General features: G+C 56.4%; 1 protein-coding gene across 1 annotated transcript in view; it reads left to right on the plus strand.

Moving 5' to 3' along the window:
- The window catches only part of Culd (CUB and LDLa domain), a 109,244-nt gene that overhangs the window by 76,776 nt on the left and 7,909 nt on the right, over window positions 1-24,559 (plus strand). The window contains exons 14-15 of the mRNA XM_069321177.1: window positions 12,426-12,530; window positions 20,042-20,181. Of these exons, the coding sequence (XP_069177278.1) occupies window positions 12,426-12,530; window positions 20,042-20,181 (245 nt within the window). The remainder of the gene's footprint in view (window positions 1-12,425; window positions 12,531-20,041; window positions 20,182-24,559) is intronic.

The raw sequence follows: 24,559 nt of genomic DNA on the forward strand, positions 1-24,559 counted from the left end.
GTGATGGGGGAATGTCTGGGAGGTGGTGGGGGAGTGTCTGGGTGCTGATGGGGGAGTGTCTGGGTGCTGGTGGAGTGTCTGGGTGGTGCTGGGGGAGTGTCTGGGTGGTGCTGAGGGAGTGTCTGGGTGTTGGGGGAGTGTCTGGGGGGTGCTGAGGGAGTGTCTGGGTGATGGGGGAGTGTTTGGGTGGTGGTGGAGTGTCTGGGTGGTGCTGGGGGAGTGTCCGGGTGATGGGGGAGTATCTGGGGGTTGCTGAGGGAGTGTCTGGGTGATGGGTGAGTGTCTGGGGGGTGCTGAGGGAGTGTCTGGGGGGTGCTGAGGGAGTGTCTGGGTGGTGGTGGAGTGTCTGGGTGCTGGGTGAGTGTCTGGGTGCTAGGGGAGTGTCTGGGTGCTGCTGGGTGAGTATTTGGGTGCCAGGGGAATGTCTGGGTGCTGGGTGAGTGTCTGGGTGCTGGGGAGTGTCTGGATGCTGGATGCTGCTGGGTGAGTGTCTGGGTGCTGGGGGAGTGTCTGGATGCTGCTGGGTGAGTGTCTGGATGCTGCTGGGTGAGTGTCTGGGTGCTGGGTGCTGGGTGAGTGTCTGGATGCTGCTGAGTGAGTGTCTGGATGCAGCTGGGTGAGTGTTTGGGTAATGGGGGAGTGTCTGGGTGCTACTGGGTGAGTGTCGGGGTGCTGGGGGAGTGTCTGGGTGCTGCTGGTGAGTCTCTGGGTGCTGGGGGAGTGTCTGGGTGCTGGGGGAGTGTCTGGGTGCTGCTGGGTGAGTGTCTGGGTGCTGGGGGAGTATCTGGGTGCTGCTGGGTGAGTGTCTGGGTGCTGCTGGGTGAGTATCTGGGTACTAGGGGAGTGTCTGGGTGCCGGGGGAGTAGCTGGGTGCTGCTGGGTGAGTGTCTGGGTGTTAGGGGAGTGTCTGGATGCTGGGGGAGTGTCTGGGTGCTGGGGGAGTGTCTGGGTGTTGCTGAGGGAGTGTCTGGGTGATGGGGGAGTGTCTGGGTGGTGCTGGGGGAGTGTCTGGGTGCTGGGGGAGTGTCTGGGTGTTGCTGAGGGAGTGTCTGGGTGATGGGGGAGTGTCTGCGTGGTGGTGGGGGAGTGTCTGGGTGCTGGGTGAGTGTCTGGGTGATGGGGGAGTGTCTGTGTGCTGGGGGAGTGTCTGTGTGCTGGGGGAGTGTTTGGGTGCTGGGGGAGTGTCTGGGTGGTGCTGGGGGAGTGTCTGGGTGATAGGGGAATGTCTGGATGCTGCTGGGGGAGAGTCTGCGTGCTAGGGGAGTGTCTGGGTGTTGCTGGGGGAGTGCCTGGGTGCGGCTGGGGGAGTGCCTGGGTGCTACGGTCTCGGTGATGGGGGAGTGTCTGTGAGTGGTGCTGGGGGAGTGTCTGTGAGTGGTGCTGGGGGAGTGTCTGTTTGTTGCTGGGGGAGTGTCTGGGTGGTGCTGGAGAAGTGTCTGGGAGGTGCTGGGGGAGTGTCTGGGTGGTGCTGGTGGAGTGTCTTTGAGTGTTGCTGGGGGAATGTCTGTGAGTGGTGCTGGGGGAGTGTCTGGGTGGTGCTGGGGGAGAGTCTGTGAGTGGTGCTGGGTGAGTGTCTGGGTGGTGCTGGTGGAGTGCCTGTGAGTGGTGCTGGGGGAGTGTCTGTGAGTGGTGCTGGGGAATGTCTGTGAGTGGTGCTGGGGGAGTGTCTGAGAGTGGTGCTGGAGGAGTGTCTGGGTGGTGCTGGGGGAGTGTCTGTGAGTGGTGCTGGGGGAGTGTCTGGGTGGTGCTGGGGGAGTGTCTGTGAGTGGTGCTGGGGGAGTGTCTGTGAGTGGTGCTGGGGGAGTGTCTGGGTGGTGCTGGGGGAGTGTCTGTGAGTGGTGCTGGGTGAGTGTCTGGGTGGTGCTGGTGGAGTGCCTGTGAGTGGTGCTGGGGGAGTGTCTGTGAGTGGTGCTGGGGAGTGTCTGTGAGTGGTGCTGGGGGAGTGTCTGTGAGTGGTGCTGGGGGAGTGTCTGGGTGGTGCTGGGGGAGTGTCTGTGAGTGGTGCTGGGGGAGTGTCTGGGTGGTGCTGGGGGAGTGTCTGTGAGTGGTGCTGGGGGAGTGTCTGTGAGTGGTGCTGGGGGATTGTCTGTGAGTGGTGCTGGGGGAGTGTCTGAGAGTGGTGTTGGGGGAGTGTCTGGGTGGTGCTGGGGGAGTGTCTGTGAGTGATGCTGGGGGAGTTTCTGGGTGGTGCTGGGGGAGTGTCTGTGAGTGGTGCTGGGGGAGTGTCTGGGTGGCGCTGGGGGAGTGTCTGTGAGTGGTGCTGGGGGAGTGTCTGGGTGGTGCTGGGGAAGTAGCTGTGAGTGGTGCTGGGGAGTGTCTGGGTGGTGCTTGGGGAGTGTCTGGGTGGTGCTGGGGGAGTGTCTGAGTGGTGCTGGGGGAGTGTCTGTGAGTGGTGCTGGGGAGTGTCTGGGTGGTGCTGGGGAGTGTCTGTGAGTGGTGCTGGGAAAATGGCTGTGAGTGGTGCTGGGGGAGTGTCTGGGTGGTGCTGGGGGAGTGTCTTTGAGTGGTGCTGGGGGAGTGTCTGGGTGGTGCTTGGGGAGTGTCTGTGAGTGGTGCTGGGGGAGTGTTTGGGTGGTACTGGGGGATTGTCTTTGAGGGGTGCTGGGGGAATGGCTGTGAGTGGTGCTGAAGGAGTGTCTGGGTGGTGCTGGGGGAGTGTCTGGGTGGTGCTGGGGGAGTGTCTGGGTGGTGCTGGGGGAGTGTCTGTGATTGGTGCTGGGGGAGTGTCTGGGTCGTGCTGGGGGAGTGTCTGTGAGTGGTGCTGGGGGAGTGTCTGTGAGTGGTGCTGGGGGAGTGTCTGTGAGTGGTGCTGGGGGAATGTCTGGGTGGTGCTGGGGGAGTGTCTGTGAGTGGTGCTGGGGGAGTGTCTGTGAGTGGTGCTGGGGGAATGGCTGTGAGTGGTGCTGGGGGAGTGTCTGGGTGGTGCTGGGGGAGTGTCTGTGAGTGGTGCTGGGGGAGTGTCTGTGAGTGGTGCTGGGGGAGTGTCTGTGAGTGGTGCTGGGGGAGTGTCTGAGAGTGGTGCTGGGGGAGTGTCTGGGTCGTGCTGGGGGAGTGTCTGTGAGTGGTGCTGGGGGAGTGTCTGTGAGTGGTGCTGGGGGAGTGTCTGTGAGTGGTGGTGGGGGAATGTCTGGGTGGTGCTGGGGGAGTGTCTGTGAGTGGTGCTGGGGGAGTGTCTGTGAGTGGTGCTGGGGGAATGGCTGTGAGTGGTGCTGGGGGAGTGTCTGGGTGGTGCTGGGGGAGTGTCTGTGAGTGGTGCTGGGGGAGTGTCTGTGAGTGGTGCTGGGGGAGTGTCTGTGAGTGGTGCTGGGGGAGTGTCTGAGAGTGGTGCTGGGGGAGTGTCTGGGTGGTGTTGGGGGAGTGTCTGTGAGTGATGCAGGGGGAGTGTCTGGGTGGTACTGGGGGAGTGTCTGTGAGTGGTGCTGGGGGAGTGTCTGGGTGGCGCTGGGGGAGTGTCTGTGAGTGGTTCTGGGGAGTGTCTGAGTGGTGCTGGGGAAGTGGCTGTGAGTGGTGCTGGGGAGTGTCTGGGTGGTGCTTGGGGAGTGTCTGGGTGGTGCTGGGGGAGTGTCTGAGTGGTGCTGGGGGAGTGTCTGTGAGTGGTGCTGGGGGAGTGTCTGGGTGGTGCTGGAGGAGTGTCTGTGAGTGGTGCTGGGGGAGTGTCTGGGTGGTGCTGGGGAGTGTCTGTGAATGGTGCTGGGGAAATGGTTGTGAGTGGTGCTGGGGGAGTGTCTGGGTGGTGCTGGGGGAGTGTCTGTGAGTGGTGCTGGGGGAGTGTCTGGGTGGTGCTGGGGGAGTGTCTGTGAGTGGTGCTGGGGGAGTGTTTGGGTGGTGCTGGGGGAGTGTCTTTGAGGGGTGCTGGGGGAATGGCTGTGAGTGGTGCTGAAGGAGTGTCTGGGTGGTGCTGGGGGAGTGTCTGGGTGGTGCTGGGGGAGTGTCTGGGTGGTGCTGGGGGAGTGTCTGTGATTGGTGCTGGGGGAGTGTCTGGGTCGTGCTGGGGGAGTGTCTGTGAGTGGTGCTGGGGGAGTGTCTGTGAGTGGTGCTGGGGGAATGTCTGGGTGGTGCTGGGGGAATGGCTGTGAGTGGTGCTGGGGGAGTGTCTGGGTGGTGCTGGGGGAGTGTCTGTGAGTGGTGCTGGGGGAGTGTCTGGGTGGTGCTGGGGGAGTGGCTGTGAGTGGTGCTGGGGGAGTGTCTGAGTGGTGCTGGGGGAGTGTCTGGGTGGTGCTGGGGGAGTGTCTGAGTGGTGCTGGGGGAGTGTCTGTGAGTGGTGCTGGGGGAGTGTCTGGGTGGTGCTGGGGGAGTGTCTGTGAGTGGTGCTGGGGGAGTGTCTGGGTGGTGCTGGGGAGTGTCTGTGAGTGGTGCTGGGGAAATGGCTGTGAGTGGTGCTGGGGGAGTGTTTGGGTGGTGCTTTGGGAGTGTCTGTGAGTGGTGCTGGGGGAGTGTCTGGGTGCTGCTGGTGGAGTGTCTGGGTGCTGGGGGAGTGTCTGGGTGCTAGGGGAGTGTCTGGGTGTTGCTGGGGGAGTGTCTGGGTGCTGGGGGAGTGTCTGGGTGGTACTGGGGAAGTGTCTGCGTGTTGGAGGAGTATCTGGGTGCTGGGGGAGTGTCTGGGTGCTGGGGGAGTGTCTGCATGTTGGGGGAGTGTCTGGGTGCTGGGGGAGTGTCTGGGTGCTGGGGGAGTGTCTGGGTGCTGCTGGGTGAGTGTTTGGGTGCTGGAGGAGTATCTGGGTGATGGGGGAGTGTCTGGATGCTGCTGGGGGAGTGTCTGGGTGGTGCTGGGGGTGTGTCTGGGTACTGATGGGGGAGTGTCTGGGTGCTGGGGGAGTGTCTGGGTGATGGGTAAGTGTCTGGGTGGTGGTGGGGGAGTGTCTGGGTGGTGCTGGGGGAGTGTCTAGGTGCTGGGTGAGTGTCTGGATGCTGCTGAGGGAGTGTCTGGGTGATGGGGGAGTGTTTGGGTGGTGGTGGAGTGTCTGGGTGATGGGGGAGTGTTTGGGTGGTGGTGGAGTGTCTGGGTGGTGCTGGGGGAGTGTCTGGGTGATGGGGGAGTGTCTGGGTGTTGCTGAGGGAGTGTCTGGGTGATGGGGGAATGTCTGGGAGGTGGTAGGGGAGTGTCTGGGTGCTGATGGGGGAGTGTCTGGGTGCTGGTGGAGTGTCTGGGTGGTGCTGGGGGAGTGTCTGGGTGGTGCTGAGGGAGTGTCTGGGTGTTGGGGGAGTGTCTGGGGGGTGCTGAGGGAGTGTCTGGGTGATGGGGGAGTGTTTGGGTGGTGGTGGAGTGTCTGGGTGGTGCTGGGGGAGTGTCCGGGTGATGGGGGAGTATCTGGGGGTTGCTGAGGGAGTGTCTGGGTGATGGGTGAGTGTCTGGGGGGTGCTGAGGGAGTGTCTGGGGGGTGCTGAGGGAGTGTCTGGGTGGTGGTGGAGTGTCTGGGTGCTGGGTGAGTGTCTGGGTGCTAGGGGAGTGTCTGGGTGCTGCTGGGTGAGTATTTGGGTGCCAGGGGAGTGTCTGGGTGCTGGGTGAGTGTCTGGGTGCTGGGGGAGTGTCTGGATGCTGCTGGGTGAGTGTCTGGGTGCTGGGGGAGTGTCTGGATGCTGCTGGGTGAGTGTCTGGATGCTGCTGGGTGAGTGTCTGGGTGCTGGGTGCTGGGTGAGTGTCTGGATGCTGCTGAGTGAGTGTCTGGATGCAGCTGGGTGAGTGTCTGGGTAATGGGGGAGTGTCTGGGTGCTACTGGGTGAGTGTCGGGGTGCTGGGGGAGTGTCTGGGTGCTGCTGGTGAGTCTCTGGGTGCTGGGGGAGTGTCTGGGTGCTGGGGGAGTGTCTGGGTGCTGCTGGGTGAGTGTCTGGGTGCTGGGGGAGTATCTGGGTGCTGCTGGATGAGTGTCTGGGTGCTGCTGGGTGAGTATCTGGGTACTAGGGGAGTGTCTGGGTGCCGGGGGAGTAGCTGGGTGCTGCTGGGTGAGTGTCTGGGTGTTGGGGGAGTGTCTGGATTCTGGGGGAGTGTCTGGGTGCTGGGGGAGTGTCTGGGTGTTGCTGAGGGAGTGTCTGGGTGCTGGGGGAGTGTCTGGGTGTTGCTGAGGGAGTGTCTGGGTGATGGGGGAGTGTCTGCGTGGTGGTGGGGGAGTGTCTGGGTGCTGGGTGAGTGTCTGGGTGATGGGGGAGTGTCTGTGTGCTGGGGGAGTGTCTGTGTGCTGGGGGAGTGTTTGGGTGCTGGGGGAGTGTCTGGGTGGTGCTGGGGGAGTGTCTGGGTGATAGGGGAATGTCTGGATGCTGCTGGGGGAGAGTCTGCGTGCTAGGGGAGTGTCTGGGTGTTGCTGGGGGAGTGCCTGGGTGCGGCTGGGGGAGTGCCTGGGTGCTACGGTCTCGGTGATGGGGGAGTGTCTGTGAGTGGTGCTGGGGGAGTGTCTGTGAGTGGTGCTGGGGGAGTGTCTGTGAGTGGTGCTGGGGGAGTGTCTGTGAGTGGTGCTGGGGGAGTGTCTGTTTGTTGCTGGGGGAGTGTCTGGGTGGTGCTGGAGAAGTGTCTGGGAGGTGCTGGGGGAGTGTCTGGGTGGTGCTGGTGGAGTGTCTTTGAGTGTTGCTGGGGGAATGTCTGTGAGTGGTGCTGAGGGAGTGTCTGGGTGGTGCTGGGGGAGTGTCTGTGAGTGGTGCTGGGTGAGTGTCTGGGTGGTGCTGGTGGAGTGCCTGTGAGTGGTGCTGGGGGAGTGTCTGTGAGTGGTGCTGGGGAGTGTCTGTGAGTGGTGCTGGGGGAGTGTCTGTGAGTGGTGCTGGGGGAGTGTCTGGGTGGTGCTGGGGGAGTGTCTGTGAGTGGTGCTGGGTGAGTGTCTGGCTGGTGCTGGTGGAGTGCCTGTGAGTGGTGCTGGGGGAGTGTCTGTGAGTGGTGCTGGGGAGTGTCTGTGAGTGGTGCTGGGGGAGTGTCTGGGTGGTGCTGGGGGAGTGTCTGGGTGGTGCTGGGGGAGTGTCTGGGTGGCGCTGGGGGAGTGTCTGTGAGTGGTTCTGGGGAGTGTCTGAGTGGTGCTGGGGAAGTGGCTGTGAGTGGTGCTGGGGAGTGTCTGGGTGGTGCTTGGGGAGTGTCTGGGTGGTGCTGGGGGAGTGTCTGAGTGGTGCTGGGGGAGTGTCTGTGAGTGGTGCTGGGGGAGTGTCTGGGTGGTGCTGGAGGAGTGTCTGTGAGTGGTGCTGGGGGAGTGTCTGGGTGGTGCTGGGGAGTGTCTGTGAATGGTGCTGGGGAAATGGTTGTGAGTGGTGCTGGGGGAGTGTCTGGGTGGTGCTGGGGGAGTGTCTGTGAGTGGTGCTGGGGGAGTGTCTGGGTGGTGCTGGGGGAGTGTCTGTGAGTGGTGCTGGGGGAGTGTTTGGGTGGTGCTGGGGGAGTGTCTTTGAGGGGTGCTGGGGGAATGGCTGTGAGTGGTGCTGAAGGAGTGTCTGGGTGGTGCTGGGGGAGTGTCTGGGTGGTGCTGGGGGAGTGTCTGGGTGGTGCTGGGGGAGTGTCTGTGATTGGTGCTGGGGGAGTGTCTGGGTCGTGCTGGGGGAGTGTCTGTGAGTGGTGCTGGGGGAGTGTCTGTGAGTGGTGCTGGGGGAATGTCTGGGTGGTGCTGGGGGAATGGCTGTGAGTGGTGCTGGGGGAGTGTCTGGGTGGTGCTGGGGGAGTGTCTGTGAGTGGTGCTGGGGGAGTGTCTGGGTGGTGCTGGGGGAGTGGCTGTGAGTGGTGCTGGGGGAGTGTCTGAGTGGTGCTGGGGGAGTGTCTGGGTGGTGCTGGGGGAGTGTCTGAGTGGTGCTGGGGGAGTGTCTGTGAGTGGTGCTGGGGGAGTGTCTGGGTGGTGCTGGGGGAGTGTCTGTGAGTGGTGCTGGGGGAATGGCTGTGAGTGGTGCTGAAGGAGTGTCTGGGTGGTGCTGGGGGAGTGTCTGGGTGGTGCTGGGGGAGTGTCTGGGTGGTGCTGGGGGAGTGTCTGTGATTGGTGCTGGGGGAGTGTCTGGGTGGTGCTGGGGGAGTGTCTGTGAGTGGTGCTGGGGGAGTGTCTGTGAGTGGTGCTGGGGGAGTGTCTGGGTGGTGCTGGGGGAGTGTCTGTGAGTGATGCTGGGGGAGTGTCTGGATGGTGCTGGGGGAGTGCCTGGGTGGTGCTGGGTGAGTGTCTGGGTGGTGCTGGGGGAGTGTCTTGGTGCTGGGGGAGTGTCTGGGTGGTGCTGGGGGAGTGTCTGGGTGCTGGGGGAGTGTCTGGGTGCTGGGGGAGTGTCTGGGTGGTGCTTGTGGAGTGTCTGGGTGCTGCTGGGGGAGTGTCTGGGTGCTGATGGGGGAGTGTCTAGGTGATGGAGGAATGTTTGGGTGCTGGGGTAGTGTCTGGGTGGTGCTGGGGGAGTGTCTGGGTGCTGCTGGGGGAGTGTCTGGGTGCTGATGGGGGAGTGTCTGGGTGCTGGGGGAGTGTCTGGGTGTTGGGGGAGTGTCTGGGTAATGAAGGAATGTCTGGATGCTGGGGGAGTGTCTGGGTGCTGGGGAGTATCTGGGTGCTGGGGGAGTGTCTGGGTGCTGGGGGAGTGTCTGGGTGCTGGGAGAGTGTCTGGGTGCTGGGAGAGTGTCTGGGTGATGGGGGAGTGTCTGGGTGTTGCTGGGGGAGTGTCTGGGTGCTGGGGGAGTGTCTGGTACTGCTGGGGGAATGTCTGGGTGCTGCTGGGGGAGTGTCTGGGTGCTGGGGGAGTATCTGGGTTCCGGGGGAGTGACTGGGTGGTGGGGGAATGTCTGGGTGCCGAGGGAGTGTCTGGGTGCTTCGGGAGTGTCCGGGTGGTGCTGGGGGAGTGTCTGTGTTCTGGGGGAGTGTCTGGGTGATGGGGGAGTGTCTGCGTGCTGGGGGAGTGTCTGTGTGCTAGGGGAGTGTCTGTGTGCTGGAGGAGTGTCTGGGTGCTGGGGGAGTGTCTGGGTGTTGGTGGGGGAGTGTTGGGTGGTGCTGGGGGAGTGTCTGGGTGCTGGGGGAGTGTCTGGGTGCTGCTGGGGGAGTGTCTGGGTTCTGGGGAAGTGTCTGGGTGTTGCTGGGGGAGTGTCTGGGTGGTGCTGGGGGAGTGTCTGGGTGGTGCTGGGGGAGTGTCTGGGTGGTGCTGGGGAAGTGTCTGGGTGTTGCTGGGTGAGTGTCTGGGTGCTGGGGGAGTGTCTGGGTGCTGCTGGGTGAGTGTCTGGGTGCTGGGGAAGTGTCTGGGTCAGCTGGGTGAGTGTCTAGGTGCTGGGGTAGTGTCTGGGTGCCGAGGAGTGAGTGGGTGCTGGGGGAGTGTCTGGGTGCTGGGGGAGCGTATGGGTGCTGGGGGAGTGTCTGTGTGTGGGGGGGAGTGTCTGGGTGATAGGGGAGTGTCTGGGTGCTGGGGGAGTGTCTGGGTGCTGCTGAGGGAGTTTCGGGGTGCTGGGGGAGTGTCTGTGAGTGGTGCTGGGGGAGTGTCTGTGAGCGGTGCTGGGGGAGTGTCTGAGAGTAGTGCTGGGGGAGTGTCTGAGAGTGGTGCTGGGGGAGTGTCTTTGAGTGGTGCTGGGGGAGTGTCTGAGAGTGGTGCTGGGGGAGTGTCTGAGATTGGTGCTGGGGGAGTGTTTGGGTGGTGCTGGGGGAATGTCTGGGTGGTGCTGGGGGAGTGTCTGTGAGTGGTGCTGGGGAAGTGTCTGTGAGTGGTGCTGGGGGAGTGTCTGTGAGTGGTGCTGGGGGAGTGTCTGTGAGTGGTGCTGGGGGAGTGTCTGTGAGTGGTGCTGGGGAAGTGTCTGTGAGTGGTGCTGGGGGAGTGTCTGAGAGTGGTGCTGGGGGAGTGTCTGAGAGTGGTGCTGGGGGAGTGTCTGAGTGGTGCTGGGGGAGTGTCTGTGAGTGGTGCTGGGGGAGTGTCTGAGTGGTGCTGGGGGAGTGTCTGTGAGTGGTGCTGGGGTAGTGTCTGAGTGGTGCTGGGGGAGTGTCTGTGAGTGGTGCTGGGGGAGTGTCTGAGAGTGGTGCTGGGGGAGTGTCTGAGAGTGGTGCTGGGGGAGTGTCTGAGTGGTGCTGGGGGAGTGTCTGTGAGTAGTGCTGGGGGAGTGTCTGAGTGGTGTTGGGGGAGTGTTTGGGTGGTGCTGGGGGAGTGTCTGAGTGGTGCTGGGGGAGTGTCTGTGAGTGGTGCTGGGGGAGTGTCTGAGAGTGGTGCTGGGGGAGTGTCTGAGAGTGGTGCTGGGGTAGTGTCCATGAGTGGTGCTGGGGGAGTGTCTGTGAGTGGTGCTGGGGGAGTGTCTGAGAGTGGTGCTGGGGGAGTGTCTGAGATTGGTGCTGGGGGAGTGTTTGGGTGGTGCTGGGGGAATGTCTGGGTGGTGCTGGGGGAGTGTCTGTGAGTGGTGCTGGGGAAGTGTCTGTGAGTGGTGCTGGGGGAGTGTCTGTGAGTGGTGCTGGGGGAGTGTCTGTGAGTGGTGCTGGGGGAGTGTCTGTGAGTGGTGCTGGGGAAGTGTCTGTGAGTGGTGCTGGGGGAGTGTCTGAGAGTGGTGCTGGGGGAGTGTCTGAGAGTGGTGCTGGGGGAGTGTCTGAGTGGTGCTGGGGGAGTGTCTGTGAGTGGTGCTGGGGGAGTGTCTGAGTGGTGCTGGGGGAGTGTCTGTGAGTGGTGCTGGGGTAGTGTCTGAGTGGTGCTGGGGGAGTGTCTGTGAGTGGTGCTGGGGGACTGTCTGAGAGTGGTGCTGGGGGAGTGTCTGAGAGTGGTGCTGGGGGAGTGTCTGAGTGGTGCTGGGGGAGTGTCTGTGAGTAGTGCTGGGGGAGTGTCTGAGTGGTGTTGGGAGAGTGTTTGGGTGGTGCTGGGGGAGTGTCTGAGTGGTGCTGGGGGAGTGTCTGTGAGTGGTGCTGGGGGAGTGTCTGAGAGTGGTGCTGGGGGAGTGTCTGAGAGTGGTGCTGGGGTAGTGTCTGTGAATGGTGCTGGGGGAGTGTCTGAGAGTGGTGCTGGGGGAGTGTCTGAGAGTGGTGCTGGGGGAGTGTCTGAGAGTGGTGCTGGGGGAGTGTCTGAGAGTGGTGCTGGGGGAGTGTCTGAGAGTGGTGCTGGGGGAGTGTCTGAGAGTGGTGCTGGGGGAGTGTCTGAGAGTGGTGCTGGGGGAGTGTCTGTGAGTGGTGCTGGGGGAGTGTCTGAGAGTGGTGCTGGGGGAGTGTCTGAGAGTGGTGCTGGGGTAGTGTCTGTGAGTGGTGCTGGGGGAGTGTCTGAGAGTGGTGCTGGGGGAGTGTCTGAGAGTGGTGCTGGGGGAGTGTCTGTGAGTGGTGCTGGGGGAGTGTCTGAGAGTGGTGCTGGGGGAGTGTCCATGAGTGGTGCTGGGGGAGTGTCTGAGAGTGGTGCTGGGGGAGTGTCTGAGAGTGGTGCTGGGGGAGTGTCTGAGAGTGGTGCTGGGGGAGTGTCTGAGAGTGGTGCTGGGGGAGTGTCTGAGAGTGGTGCTGGGGGAGTGTCTGTGAGTGGTGCTGGGGGAGTGTCTGAGAGTGGTGCTGGGGGAGTGTCTGAGAGTGGTGCTGGGGTAGTGTCCATGAGTGGTGCTGGGGGAGTGTCCATGAGTGGTGCTGGGGGAGTGTCTGAGAGTGGTGCTGGGGGAGTGTCTGAGAGTGGTGCTGGGGTAGTGTCCATGAGTGGTGCTGGGGGAGTGTCTGAGAGTGGTGCTGGGGTAGTGTCTGAGAGTGGTGCTGGGGTAGTGTCTGAGAGTGGTGCTGGTGTAGTGTCCATGAGTGGTGCTGGGGGAGTGTCTGAGTGGTGCTGGGGGAGTGTCTGTGTGGTGCTGGGGGAGTGTCTGTGAGTGGTGCTGGGGGAGTGTCCATGAGTGGTGCTGGGGGAGTGTCCATGAGTGGTGCTGGGGGAGTGTCTGAGAGTGGTGCTGGGGGAGTGTCTGAGAGTGGAGCTGGGGGAGTGTCTGGGTGGTGCTGGGGGTGTGTCTGTGAGTGGTGCTGGGGGAGTGTCTGTGAGTGGTGCTGGGGGAGTGTCTGTGAGTGGTGCTGGGGGAGTGTCTGTGAGTGGTACTGTGGGAGTGTCTGAGAGTGGTGCTGGGGGAGTGTCTGAGAGTGGTGCTGGGGGAGTGTCTGTGAGTGGTGCTGGGGGAGTGTCTGTGAGTGGTGCTGGGGGAGTGTCTGTGAGTGGTGCTGGGGGAGTGTCTGTGAGTGGTGCTGGGGGAGTGTCCATGAGTGGTGCTGGGGGAGTGTCCATGAGTGGTGCTGGTCACCGTTGACATAATATATATATATATATATGTAATAGATATATGTAATATATACATATAATATATATATGTAACCTTGCCTGAGGAGCTGAACAAGAAGACTGTGTATATATATATTAGAGCATAGATCACTTGACATCAGTACCTGCTTAAGGAATCTTTTCCTATTAAGACTACTCAATAGCCCAGTCGATAGAGCCTGGGCCTCACACGAGTGTGGATGACACATGACTCTAATTAATGTCATTACCCTCACCCAGCCCTCCCAGCTGTCACCCACACTCCGTCTCTCCCACAGTTCTGGTGATGGTAACGTTTGGGCTCATTTCCCATATGTTCAGGAGCGGGCTGCAGGACCACAGGACTCTGCAGAGGGAGCGGCGCACAGCGGTTAACCGCAGAGGTGAGTCCCCTCCGGTTTTCTCTAACCAATGCATTTGACTTAACCAGGCAACCATCTTTTTGATGTAAATGTTTCGTTATTGGTGTGCTGCTACGATCTCTAAACACTACCTGATTTACACGTTGTTTAACATAATTAATGTAAAATAAGTAAACTTAACTTTAGGAAATCTAACTTAAACGTAATTTAACCAAACTTAAGGAAACTTAAGATATCTGAATTAAGCCAATTTTAACCTACCCTCAGAAAGAGTAAACATTTCTTAAGCGAACCTTATTTAAGACAATCTAACAAACTAACTTATCCTTTTTTAACCATATCTAACTTACATACATCAGACAAATCTAATATAACCCCCTGTAGGCAAATGTAACATAAGCAAACCCCTAACTTTAATTAGGTGAAGTTAGGTTTGCTTAAGACAACCATATTTAACCTAATTTAAGCAAACCTAACTTAATCAAACCTAACTTAATCAAACCTAACTTAATCAAACCTAACTTAATCAAACCTAACTTAATCAAATATAAACAATCCTAGCTTAACCTAATTAAGGCCAACCTTTCTTAATTTAAGCAAAGCTAAGTTAAGCAAACCAACTTTATCAAACAAAACTTAGCCAAGCTTAAAATAGGCTAACCTAATTTGGTCTAACTTAAAAAAACTTAACTGTAAGCAAATCTAACTTAGTCAATTATAAGCAAATCAAATTTAGACAAATCTCTATATATAGGCTCTATAAGGGTCCCTATTTTGGGATTTTTTTTTAACTTTTTGACTCCCTAAAAAAAGGAACTAGCCACTAGGAATTGTGGCTAGTAACACAATTTTCTTCATGGGGTAGTGAACTGTATGTATTCTGTGTTCCGTAATTGGCGCTGTTTTCAGAGTGATCCAACAGAAATGGGGTTGCTTTCATCGACTACTTGAAAATGGAACAATCTCCACTTACCATTTGGTAAAAAGGAATATGTATAGTACAGTGAGCTCACAATCACAAATGATTGTAGCCTATCCTTTTAATCAGGCATCTTGCCGCATATGAATTATTATAAACAATGGCAAGATTATGTAATGATATGAATCTATATTTTGACCAATGTATACTTTAATTTGTAGTTAAGCAATTGCAATATATCAAATATTTGTTAAGCATTGATTAACCTAGTTAATATGTTTTAATTTAGTGGTATGTGATTTACTTACTGAGATTAGCTTGTAGGCCCGTAGTGTAGCAACACCTGTGATACACTGGGGTTATCTTGAGGTTATCTTGAGATGATTTCGGGGCTTTAGTGTCCCCGCGGCCCGGTCCTCGACCAGGCCTCCACCCCCAGGAAGCAGCCCGTGACAGCTGACTAACTCCCAGGTACCTATTTACTGCTAGGTAACAGGGGCATTCAGGGTGAAAGAAACTTTGCCCATTTGTTTTTGCCTCGTGCGGGAATCGAACCCGCGCCACAGAATTACGAGTCCTGCGCGCTATCCACCAGGCTACGAGGCCCCCCGAGGGTTAGTGACACATAGAATTGGATCCAATTACTCTTGTTACAGCACCACCAACCTCCCTTATTTTATTAAGATGCAGGTACTGAGCTCAGTCTTCTAGTACACAGATTTAGCCCGCATGTAGGGCCTGAGCTTGTAGTGTTGTTCACTACTGATGTTGGAATGGCGGTGTTGACTCCAACACCTTCTGACTTCAGGCGTTGTTCACACTTCACTCACAGTTTATATTAAGACACTCTTAAACACTTTAAATAGAGTGTCTCGCTGTTGTGGCAGAGTATTGTTTACTCTGTGTGTGAGGGAGTGAAGGGACACCTGCTGTGGCATCACTGTCCTGGGTCCTCACTTTATGAGGGAGGGAAGGCGATGCTGCTGTGGTGTTGCTGTCCTCAAACTCCTCACTGTGGCAAGACACTTATAACACTTTAAACAGAGTGTCTTACTTGTTATGCACTTTGTACGTGCAACTGACACCACCATCCATGTCCACGGATGTTAAACGACGGAAACTAAGCATCTTGAACCTCGTTGAGAGTCCTGGTGAGGCGGAGTGATATTTTCTTGTTAGTGCGAGGGTGTGAGACGTCGCAGCTGTGGCGTCGCTGTCCACACATTCCTCTCATTGGTTTTCTGGCAAGACACATAATCAAAACACTTTAACCCCTAAGCTGCGCGATGCGCCTGCAGGCACTTGACGGGGGGTGCGCAACGCGCCTGCAGGCGTTGGAGTGGGGGGGGGGGGTGCGCAACACGCCTCCGGGATCTTGTATTTTTAGCGTACCATTCAAAATTGGCGAGCGGTGATGCGGGGTACAAAATGGATGCCTGGGGGCCCCAGTGAATGTCTGCCATCTTGAAAAAAATCTCAGTATGCCCCACGGCCGTGGGGAGCCTCAGTTTCAAAGAAGCAACCATGTCTGACGCATCGTCTACGAGCTCCCGCTCCACGGTCTGCGTCACTCATGGAAAACGACTCTCTGAGGAGGAAATACGTGACATTTTGTATGATGATGATGATGGTGCTATGGATGATGCCTTAAACTATGATCCAAAGGTCTTAAAATACAAATACAAATAAACCTTACACAGAGGTCTGATACGAGTGAGTGAGAGACTGCGGTGGATGATATCGCAAGTGTGTACAGTACACCACCTCGCCCAGCCTGCCTCGCCGCCCTGGGTCAACACCGTTAGAGTCACCACCACCATGTGTGTCCCCGGATGCAAGTTTATTCAGTGATAGTACTTGCGATGAATCATTCTCGGGCTTCAGCGACATAGGCTCCGATACAAGTAGTGTTGACGACCCGAGTACGAGCAGCGAGGGTGTTACTAGGAAGGGTTTTGCTGCCCCAGGAACACGTCACAGCAAGTGGCAGCGTGTCATGTAGCTAGAGGACAATGACGACAGTGGCCCATCTACATCAGGTGTTCGTGGTAGGCCCATGATACACAGATCAACCTTATCTCCTACCACACCCACACTCATCTCCAGCACCAAACGACAGAGCCGTGTGTTTGGCGCTCGTGGTGGTGTTGGCGCCAAAACCATACCCCCGGGTGTACTTGTGTGGGAGGACTGTGCCACATTTGTTCCACAAATACCAACTTTTGATGATAGCGATGTTGGTGTGACACCATTATTCCCCTATACTGGTGAAGATATGGCTGAAATAGACTATTTCTTGGCGTATTTTGATAATGAATCCATGACCCATCTTGTAACTGAGACAAACAGATACGCTCACAGCCTCATAGACGCCGGCAACTTACCTGCCTCTCGCCTGACACGATGGAAGAACACCACAATTGACGAAATGTACATGTTTCTCGCACTGAGCATGATCTTGAGGTTATCTTGAGATGATTTCGGGGTTTAGTGTCCCCGCGGCCCGGTCCTCGACCAGGCCTCCACCCCTAGGAAGCAGCCCGTGACAGCTGACTAACACCCAGGTACCTATTTTACTGCTAGGTAACAGGGGCATAGGGTGAAAGAAACTCTGCCCATTGTTTCTCACCGGCGCCCGCGATCGAACCCGGGACCACAGGATCACAAGTCCAGCGTGCTGTCCGCTCGGCCGACCGATGATGATGAAACACTCTGTGAAACACGTCAACTAGGGTTATTGGAGCAGACAGCCTTGTTCCATCCCCCAGTGTTCAACAGGTACGTGTCGCGTTAGGGTTATTGGAGCAGACAGCCTCTTTCCATCCCCCAGTGTTCAACAGGTACGTGTCACGTTAGGGTTATTGGAGCAGACAGCCTCGTTCCATCCCCCAGTGTTCAACAGGTACATGTCACGTTAGGGTTATAGGAGCAGACAGCCTCGTTCCATCCCCCCGTGTTCAACAGGTACGTGTCGCGTTATAGGTTCCTCTTACTTCTCAGGTGCCTGCATTTTGAAAATAATGCAAATGAGGACGGACACGACAGACTTTGGAAGGTACCGAAGGTTTTCAGTGACATGAGAGTTTTCTGACTATTTTGTACCAAGACAGAATGTGGTGATTGACGAAACGCTAATACTGTTCAAGGGGCGACTGGCGTTCAGGCAGTACATCCCATCAAAGCGCCACTGATTTTGACTAAAGTTTTTCGTGCTGTGCGACTGTGAGACTAGTATGGTCTTGGACATGATACTGTATTCCTGTACATACGTCGACATACCAGCTCACGACGAACACGGGTTCTCCGGCAGTGTCGTCAAAACCCTCATGGAACTGTTGCTGAACAAGGAGCATATACTGTTCACTGACAACTACTATACCAGCCCCGTGTTGACCAGATACTTCCTTGACCACAACACCGGCGCATGTGGCACTGTGAAGGCCCACAGGAAGGAAATGCCAGTGTTTGGAGCATAGGTATAGCAGTGGGTGACTGCCAGCTGCTCAAGTGTGACAATATCCTGTCAGTGCGGTGGAAGCACAGACGCGAGGTGAATATGCGGATGACAATTCACACCGGTGCCATGTTGTACAGTGGCAAAGTGCACTTTCAAACACACTTCCCAATATATAAACCCGATTGTGTCTAGACTACAACGTCAACATGCGTCTAGTAGATAAAGGTGACATGATGCTCTGTGCCGTCGAGTGAGTGTGTAAGTCTGTGAAGTGGATGAAAAAGTTATTTTTCCACCTCATTGATGTTGAGGTGTTCAGGTGTTCAGGCTACGGGGGGCCTCGTAGCCTGGTGGATAGCGCGCAGGACTCGTAATTCTGTGGCGCGGGTTCGATTCCCGCACGAGGCAGAAACAAATGGGCAAAGTTTCTTTCACCCTGAATGCCCCTGTTACCTAGCAGTAAATAGGTACCTGGGAGTTAAGTCAGCTGTCACGGGCTGCTTCCTGGGGGTGGAGGCCTGGTCGAGGACCGGGCCGCGGGGACACTAAAGCCCCGATATCATCTCAAGATAACCTCAAGAAGATGTTGCAGTACTCAACTGTTTCAATATGTACCTGGTAAAGTCAGGCAGGAGCCCCCAATACAGGTATTAAGTGTTGCTGGTGTGTCACAACTGGCCGTAAAGTATGGCAAGGAGGGCTCTGGTGCACAGCGTGTGCTGCCAGCAATAATGCCAAACGCAGTTCCAGACAGACTGAGGAGGTAACGAGATGTTCGGTGCCCACATGCTCTATATGCCAGGCACAGCATCATGGGAAAAGGGTAAATATGCCTGTGTTGACCAGACCACACACTAGAAATTGAAGGGACGACGACGTTTCGGTCCGTCCTGGACCATTCTCAAGTCGATCGACTTGAGAAATGGTCCAGGACGGACCGAAACGTCGTCGTCCCTTCAATTTCTAGTGTGTGGTCTGGTCAACATACTTCAGCCACGTTATTGTGACTCATCGCCTGCATGCCTGTGTTGTCTGCAAGAACAGTACTCATAGAGAACAGAAGCGAAGATGCATCAGCACCTGATGCATGGAGTGCAAGGTGCCACTCTGCCCCGTTGGCTGTTTCGCAGCATATCACACACTCGCGGAGTTCTGAGTGTGTTCATGGTGTATGTATATAGTGTGTGATACTATACAGTGTGTAAATATTTTGTAAATATACATATATGAGCATGATACATTGGAAATATGTGCAAGATATGTGTACAATGATGCACGTAACACAGTGTCTTCGGACAGGACGGAGGTTCTACTGCCATAATATAGTACACGTGTCCATTATACATTGGATTGGCAAGAAAAAACAAAACAAATGTACTTGGAACTGTGCGCAAAAAATGAACAAAAATATATTTGTGGCAACTCGCGCATCTGGCGCGCGACTGCTCCTGGAGTCCACACCACGGCCGACCAGCAATTGATGACGTCACGCACCATTTTCCAGACCCCATTGCAGCCAAAATAAGTACAAATTTGAGTTTATTTTTTACATTTCTGTAATCAGGGAAGTGTTTTTAACACAAAAAAGAAAAAATCTCAAGAAATTATTTCCCCACGCACAGAAAGGGAGGGGGGGGGGGGGGGGAGGTGCCGTATTTGGAGGGCGAGCAGCATAGCTGTTAAATAGTGTGTTTTACTATTTATGCACATTGGTGGTGTCAAGTGCACGTACAGTCAGTTCAACGGATGTTAAACGAACATGGTGGAGTGTGTCTTCATGACAGCGGAGTAATGTTTACTTGTGTGTGGGAGGGTTGAGGCATCGCAGCTGTGGCGTCGCTGTCCACACATTCCTCTCACACTCATTCTTGTTAAGACATCCACTCAAAACACTTAAAATCGAGTGTCTTGCTGTTTATGGACATTGTACATGCAGTTTACACCACCAATCACGACCACGGATGTCAAACGCTGCAATAAAGCAGGATGAACTTTCTGGAATATGTTGTTGTTGTTGTTGATTCAGGGGCGACGACGATCGTGGGATCGGATGCGCCCCGGCGTACCCGTTAGGGGTGAATGGCGAAGCCAGGAAAGGCGAAACGCCAAGCCAAATCGCAAAACGAGTGACGCCAATCACGAGAAACTAACATGCCATACGGCAAATAAACGCACCGTCAGACAGATGATTATGGAGCCCCAGGAGTCCCTCAGGGTGAGAAGCACCTGCCCCGCTCCACACAGAGAACACCAGGTAGCAAAACCAAAACTCGGCCCCAACTAAAACGCAAAAAAGTCATCCAATGTCCTCCGGCGGAGCAGAAGCCGGCCGCCCACCACGGCTGAGGGCACACCAGGAGCCCACCAAGACCCGCCAATCCCCGGCACCTCTCGGTCAAGCGGCCCCCGAACACCGTCACCCCGCCGGGAGAACCAGCCAGAACACGTCAAAAAAAATCTATCAACAATCCTGTGACCCAAGGCGAAATGTGCGCCAGGCGTCGTACAATCGGACCGCTGAAAAGGGATGCCAAACGGAAGTAGCAAAGCCAAAACGCGAAAACAAGACGTGAACAGGCGGCTCCCAGGCGGAGGAGGAGTCCAGACGTCCGCTCGGCGTCAAGGTTGAACCAGCTTTCTGGAATATCTTCATGGTGTTGTTGTGTTGATTTAGGGGCGATGAATCTTCATGGTGGAGGAGTAATGTTTACCTTTGTCGTACAGCGTCTAGACACTGATGCGATCCACCCCAAGGTGGGCATAGGTTGCCCTGCTCTTTTTTAATTATCTATTTATACAAACGTTAACCAAATGTATTTAGCTAAACAATTATTTATTAAGTATATGCATTTATTTTGGGAAAATTATATTGATATACCTAGAGCTTTTCGATGTAATTACAGATCCTGATATGGATTCATTTATGGAGACTTTCCTGGGATGTGTAGATCACAAAATGGTCGAAATATGCTGACCTGACATTCTCTCTGTCTCGAGAGAGCTTTGCTTCTACTTTAAACACCTATGCCTTGCCCCATGTGACTCACACATGTTATGATATAAGTTTGATGGAAAATTTCCCACACTTATAGGCTGTAACCTGAGAAAGTAGACCACTGTGCTACAGGTCCTTATATATAAACCTGACTTTCTCAGGTACCTCTGGCGGCTCCCCCGGCGGGCTCTCTGACGGGGTGGAGGTCATCGACGCCGCCGCCGACGACCCGCCCCTCTACGAGCCTCCTCCAGACTACGACGAGGTCATCAAGGTCATCCTCTCTGGCAACAACCTCAAGGTCACTCATTGACCTCACTCGTATTCTTGAATATAATCATGGACAGGTATATGTGTATAGCCTCCCTGGTCAGGTAGACCTGCCCTCCCTGGACAGGTAGACCTACCCTCCCTGGACAGGAAGACCTGCCCCTCCCTGGTCAGGTAGACCTAGCCTCCCTGGACAGGTAGACCTACCCTCCCTTGACAGGTAGACCTACCCTCCCTGGACAGGTAGACCTACCCTCCCTGGACAGGAAGACCTGCCCCTCCCTGGTCAGGTAGACCTAGCCTCCCTGGACAGGTAGACCTACCCTCCCTGGACAGGAAGACCTAGCCTCCCTGGACAGGTAGACCTGCCCTCCCTGGACAGGTAGACCTGCCCTCCCTGGACAGGAAGACCTAGCCTCCCTGGACAGGAAGACCTACCCTCCCTGGACAGGTAGACCAAGCCTCCCTGGACAGGTAGACCTACCCTCCCTGGACAGGTAGACCAAGCCTCCCTGGACAGGTAGACCTGCCCTCCCTGGACAGGTAGACCTGCCCTCCCTGGACAGGAAGACCAAGCCTCCCTGGACAGGTAGACCTACCCTCCCTGGACAGGTAGACCTACCCTCCCTGGACAGGTAGACCTGCCCTCCCTGGACAGGTAGACCTACCCTCCCTGGACAGGTAGACCTACCCTCCCTGGACAGGAAGACCTGCCCCTCCCTGGTCAGGTAGACCTAGCCTCCCTGCACAGGTAGACCTACCCTCCCTGGACAGGAAGACCTAGCCTCCCTGGACAGGTAGACCTGCCCTCCCTGGACAGGTAGACCTGCCCTCCCTGGACAGGAAGACCTAGCCTCCCTGGACAGGAAGACCTACCCTCCCTGGACAGGTAGACCAAGCCTCCCTGGACAGGTAGACCTACCCTCCCTGGACAGGTAGACCAAGCCTCCCTGGACAGGTAGACCTGCCCTCCCTGGACAGGTAGACCTGCCCTCCCTGGACAGGAAGACCAAGCCTCCCTGGACAGGTAGACCTACCCTCCCTGGACAGGTAGACCTACCCTCCCTGGACAGGTAGACCTGCCCTCCCTGGACAGGTAGACCTACCCTCCCTGGACAGGTAGACCTACCCTCCCTGGACAGGTAGTCCTACCCTCCCTGGACAGGTAGACCTACCCTCCCTGGACAGGTGGACCTAGCCTCCCTGGACAGGTAGACCAAGCCTCCCTGGACAGGTAGACCTACCCTCCCTGGACAGGAAGACCTGCCCCTCCCTGGACAGGTAGACCTACCCTCCCTGGACAGGTAGACCTACCCTCCCTGGACAGGTAGACCAAGCCTCCCTGGACAGGTAGACCTACCCTCCCTGGACAGGTAGACCTACCCTCCCTGGACAGGTAGACCTGCCCTCCCTGGACAGGAAGACCTGCCCTCCCTGGACAGGTAGACCTACACTCCCTGGACAGGAAGACCTGCCCCTCCCTGGACAGGAAGACCTACCCTCCCTGGACAGGTAGACCTACCCTCCCTGGACAGGTAGACCTACCCTCCCTGGACTGGTAGACCTACCCTCCCTGGACAGGTAGACCTACCCTCCCTGGACAGGAAGACCTGCCCCTCCCTGGACAGGTAGACCTACTCTCCCTGGACAGGTAGACCTACCCTCCCTGGACAGGTAGACCTACCCTCCCTGGACAGGTAGACCTACCCTCCCTGGACAGGAAGACCTGCCCCTCCCTGGACAGGTAGACCTACCCTCCCTGGACAGGTAGACCTACCCTCCCTGGACAGGTAGACCTGCCCCTCCCTGGACAGGTAGACCTACCCTCCCTGGACAGGTAGACCTACCCTCCCTGGACAGGTAGACCAAGCCTCCCTGGACAGGTAGACCAAGCCTCCCTGGACAGGTAGACCTACCCTCCCTGGACAGGTAGACCTACCCTCCCTGGACAGGTAGACCTGCCCCTCCCTGGACAGGTAGACCTACCCTCCCTGGACAGGTAGACCTGCCCTCCCTGGACAGGTAGATCTGCCCTCCCTGGACAGGTAGACCTACCCTCCCTGGACAGGTAGACCTATCCTCCCTGGACAGGTAGACCTGCCCCTCCCTGGACAGGTAGACCTACCCTCCCTGGACAGGTAGACCTGCCCTCCCTGGACAGGTAGACCTGCCCTCCCTGGACAGGTAGACCTACCCTCCCTGGACAGGTAGACCTACCCTCCCTGGACAGGTAGACCTGCTCTCCCTGGACAGGTAGACCTGCTCTCCCTGGACAGGTAGACCTGCCCTCCCTGGACAGGTAGACCTACCCTCCCTGGACAGGTAGACCTGCCCTCCCTGGACAGGTAGACCTGCCCTCCCTGGACAGGTAGACCTGCCCTCCCTGGACAGGTAGACCTACCCTCCCTGGACAGGTAGACCTGCCCTCCCTGGACAGGTAGACCTGCCCTCCCTGGACAGGTAGACCTACCCTCCCTGGACAGGTAGACCTGCCCTCCCTGGACAGGTAGACCTGCCCTCCCTGGTCAGGTAGACCTACCCTCCCTGGACAGGTAGACCTGCCCTCCCTGGACAGGTAGACCTGCCCTCCCTGGACAGGTAGACCTACCCTCCCTGGACAGGTAGACCTGCCCTCCCTGGACAGGTAGACCTGCCCTCCCTGGACAGGTAGACCTGCCCTCCCTGGACAGGTAGACCTACCCTCCCTGGACAGGTAGACCTACCCTCCCTGGACAGGTAGACCTGCTCTCCCTGGACAGGTAGACCTACCCTCCCTGGACAGGTAGACCTACCCTCCCTGGACAGGTAGACCTACCCTCCCTGGACAGGTAGACCTGCTCTCCCTGGACAGGTAGACCTACCCTCCCTGGACAGGTAGACCTACCCTCCCTGGACAGGTAGACCTGCTCTCCCTGGACAGGTAGACCTACCCTCCCTGGACAGGTAGACCTACCCTCCCTGGACAGGTAGACCTACCCTCCCTGGACAGGTAGACCTACCCTCCCTGGACAGGTAGACCTGCTCTCCCTGGACAGGTAGACCTACCCTCCCTGGACAGGTAGACCTACCCTCCCTGGACAGGTAGACCTACCCTCCCTGGACAGGTAGACCTACCCTCCCTGGACAGGTAGACCTGCTCTCCCTGGACAGGTAGACCTACCCTCCCTGGACAGGTAGACCTACCCTCCCTGGACAGGTATTCAAGATATAAACAAGAATCCAAAATATTTATTAGCATGTGTGAAATCGAAATAAAAGAAAAACTCCACCAGTATTGAACCTTTAGCTACATGTGAAGGTTTTTTCTCACTGTACACTGTACACTGTACACACTGTACACTGTACACACTGTACACTGTACACACTGTACACTGTACACTGTACACTGTACACTGTACAGTGTACACTGTACACACTGTACACTGTACACACTGTACACTGTACACACTGTACACTGTACACTGTACACTGTACACTGTACACACTGTACACTGTACACACTGTACACACTGTACACTGTATACACTGTACACTGTACACACTGTACACTGTACACTATACATACTGTACACTGTACACACTGTACACTGTACACTGTACACTGTACACACTGTACACTATACACACTGTACACTGTACACTTTACACACTGTACACTGTACACACTGTACACTGTACACACTGTACACTGTACACACTGTACACTGTACACACTGTACACTGTACACTTTACACACTGTACACTTTACACACTGTACACTGTACACACTGTACACTGTACACTGTACACACTGTACACTGTACACTTTACACACTGTACACTGTACACACTGTACACTGTACACTGTACACTTTACACACTGTACACACTGTACACTGTACACTGTACACTGTACACACTGTACACACTATGAGAAGAATCAATACAGATGAAGATAGACAGAGACTACAGGATGACCTGGACAAACTGGAGGAATGGTCTAGAAAATGGCTGCTAAAGTTCAACTCAGGAAAGTGTAAAGTAATGAAACTAGGCGAAGGGAGCAGAAGGTACCATATGGGAGGTGAAATCCTGCAAGAGTCAAATAGAGAGAAAGATCTGGGGGTCGATATCACACTGAACCTGTCCCCAGAGGCCCACATCAAAAGGATAATTTCAGCGGCATATGCTAGACTGGCCAATATAAGAACTGCCTTTAGAAACTTGTGTAAGGAATCGTTCAGGACCCTGTATACCACTTATGTAAGACCAATCCTGGAGTATGCAGCTCCAGCCTGGAGTCCATACCTAGTTAAACACAAGACGAAGTTAGAGAAGATTCAGCGGTATGCCACCAGACTGGTCCCAGAACTGAGAGGAATGAGTTACAAGGAAAGGTTAAGGGAGCTAAACCTCACATCCCTGGAAA

Source organism: Procambarus clarkii, chromosome 1 (assembly GCF_040958095.1).
Source record: "Procambarus clarkii isolate CNS0578487 chromosome 1, FALCON_Pclarkii_2.0, whole genome shotgun sequence".
In the NCBI taxonomy this organism is placed as follows: Eukaryota; Metazoa; Arthropoda; class Malacostraca; order Decapoda; family Cambaridae; genus Procambarus; species Procambarus clarkii.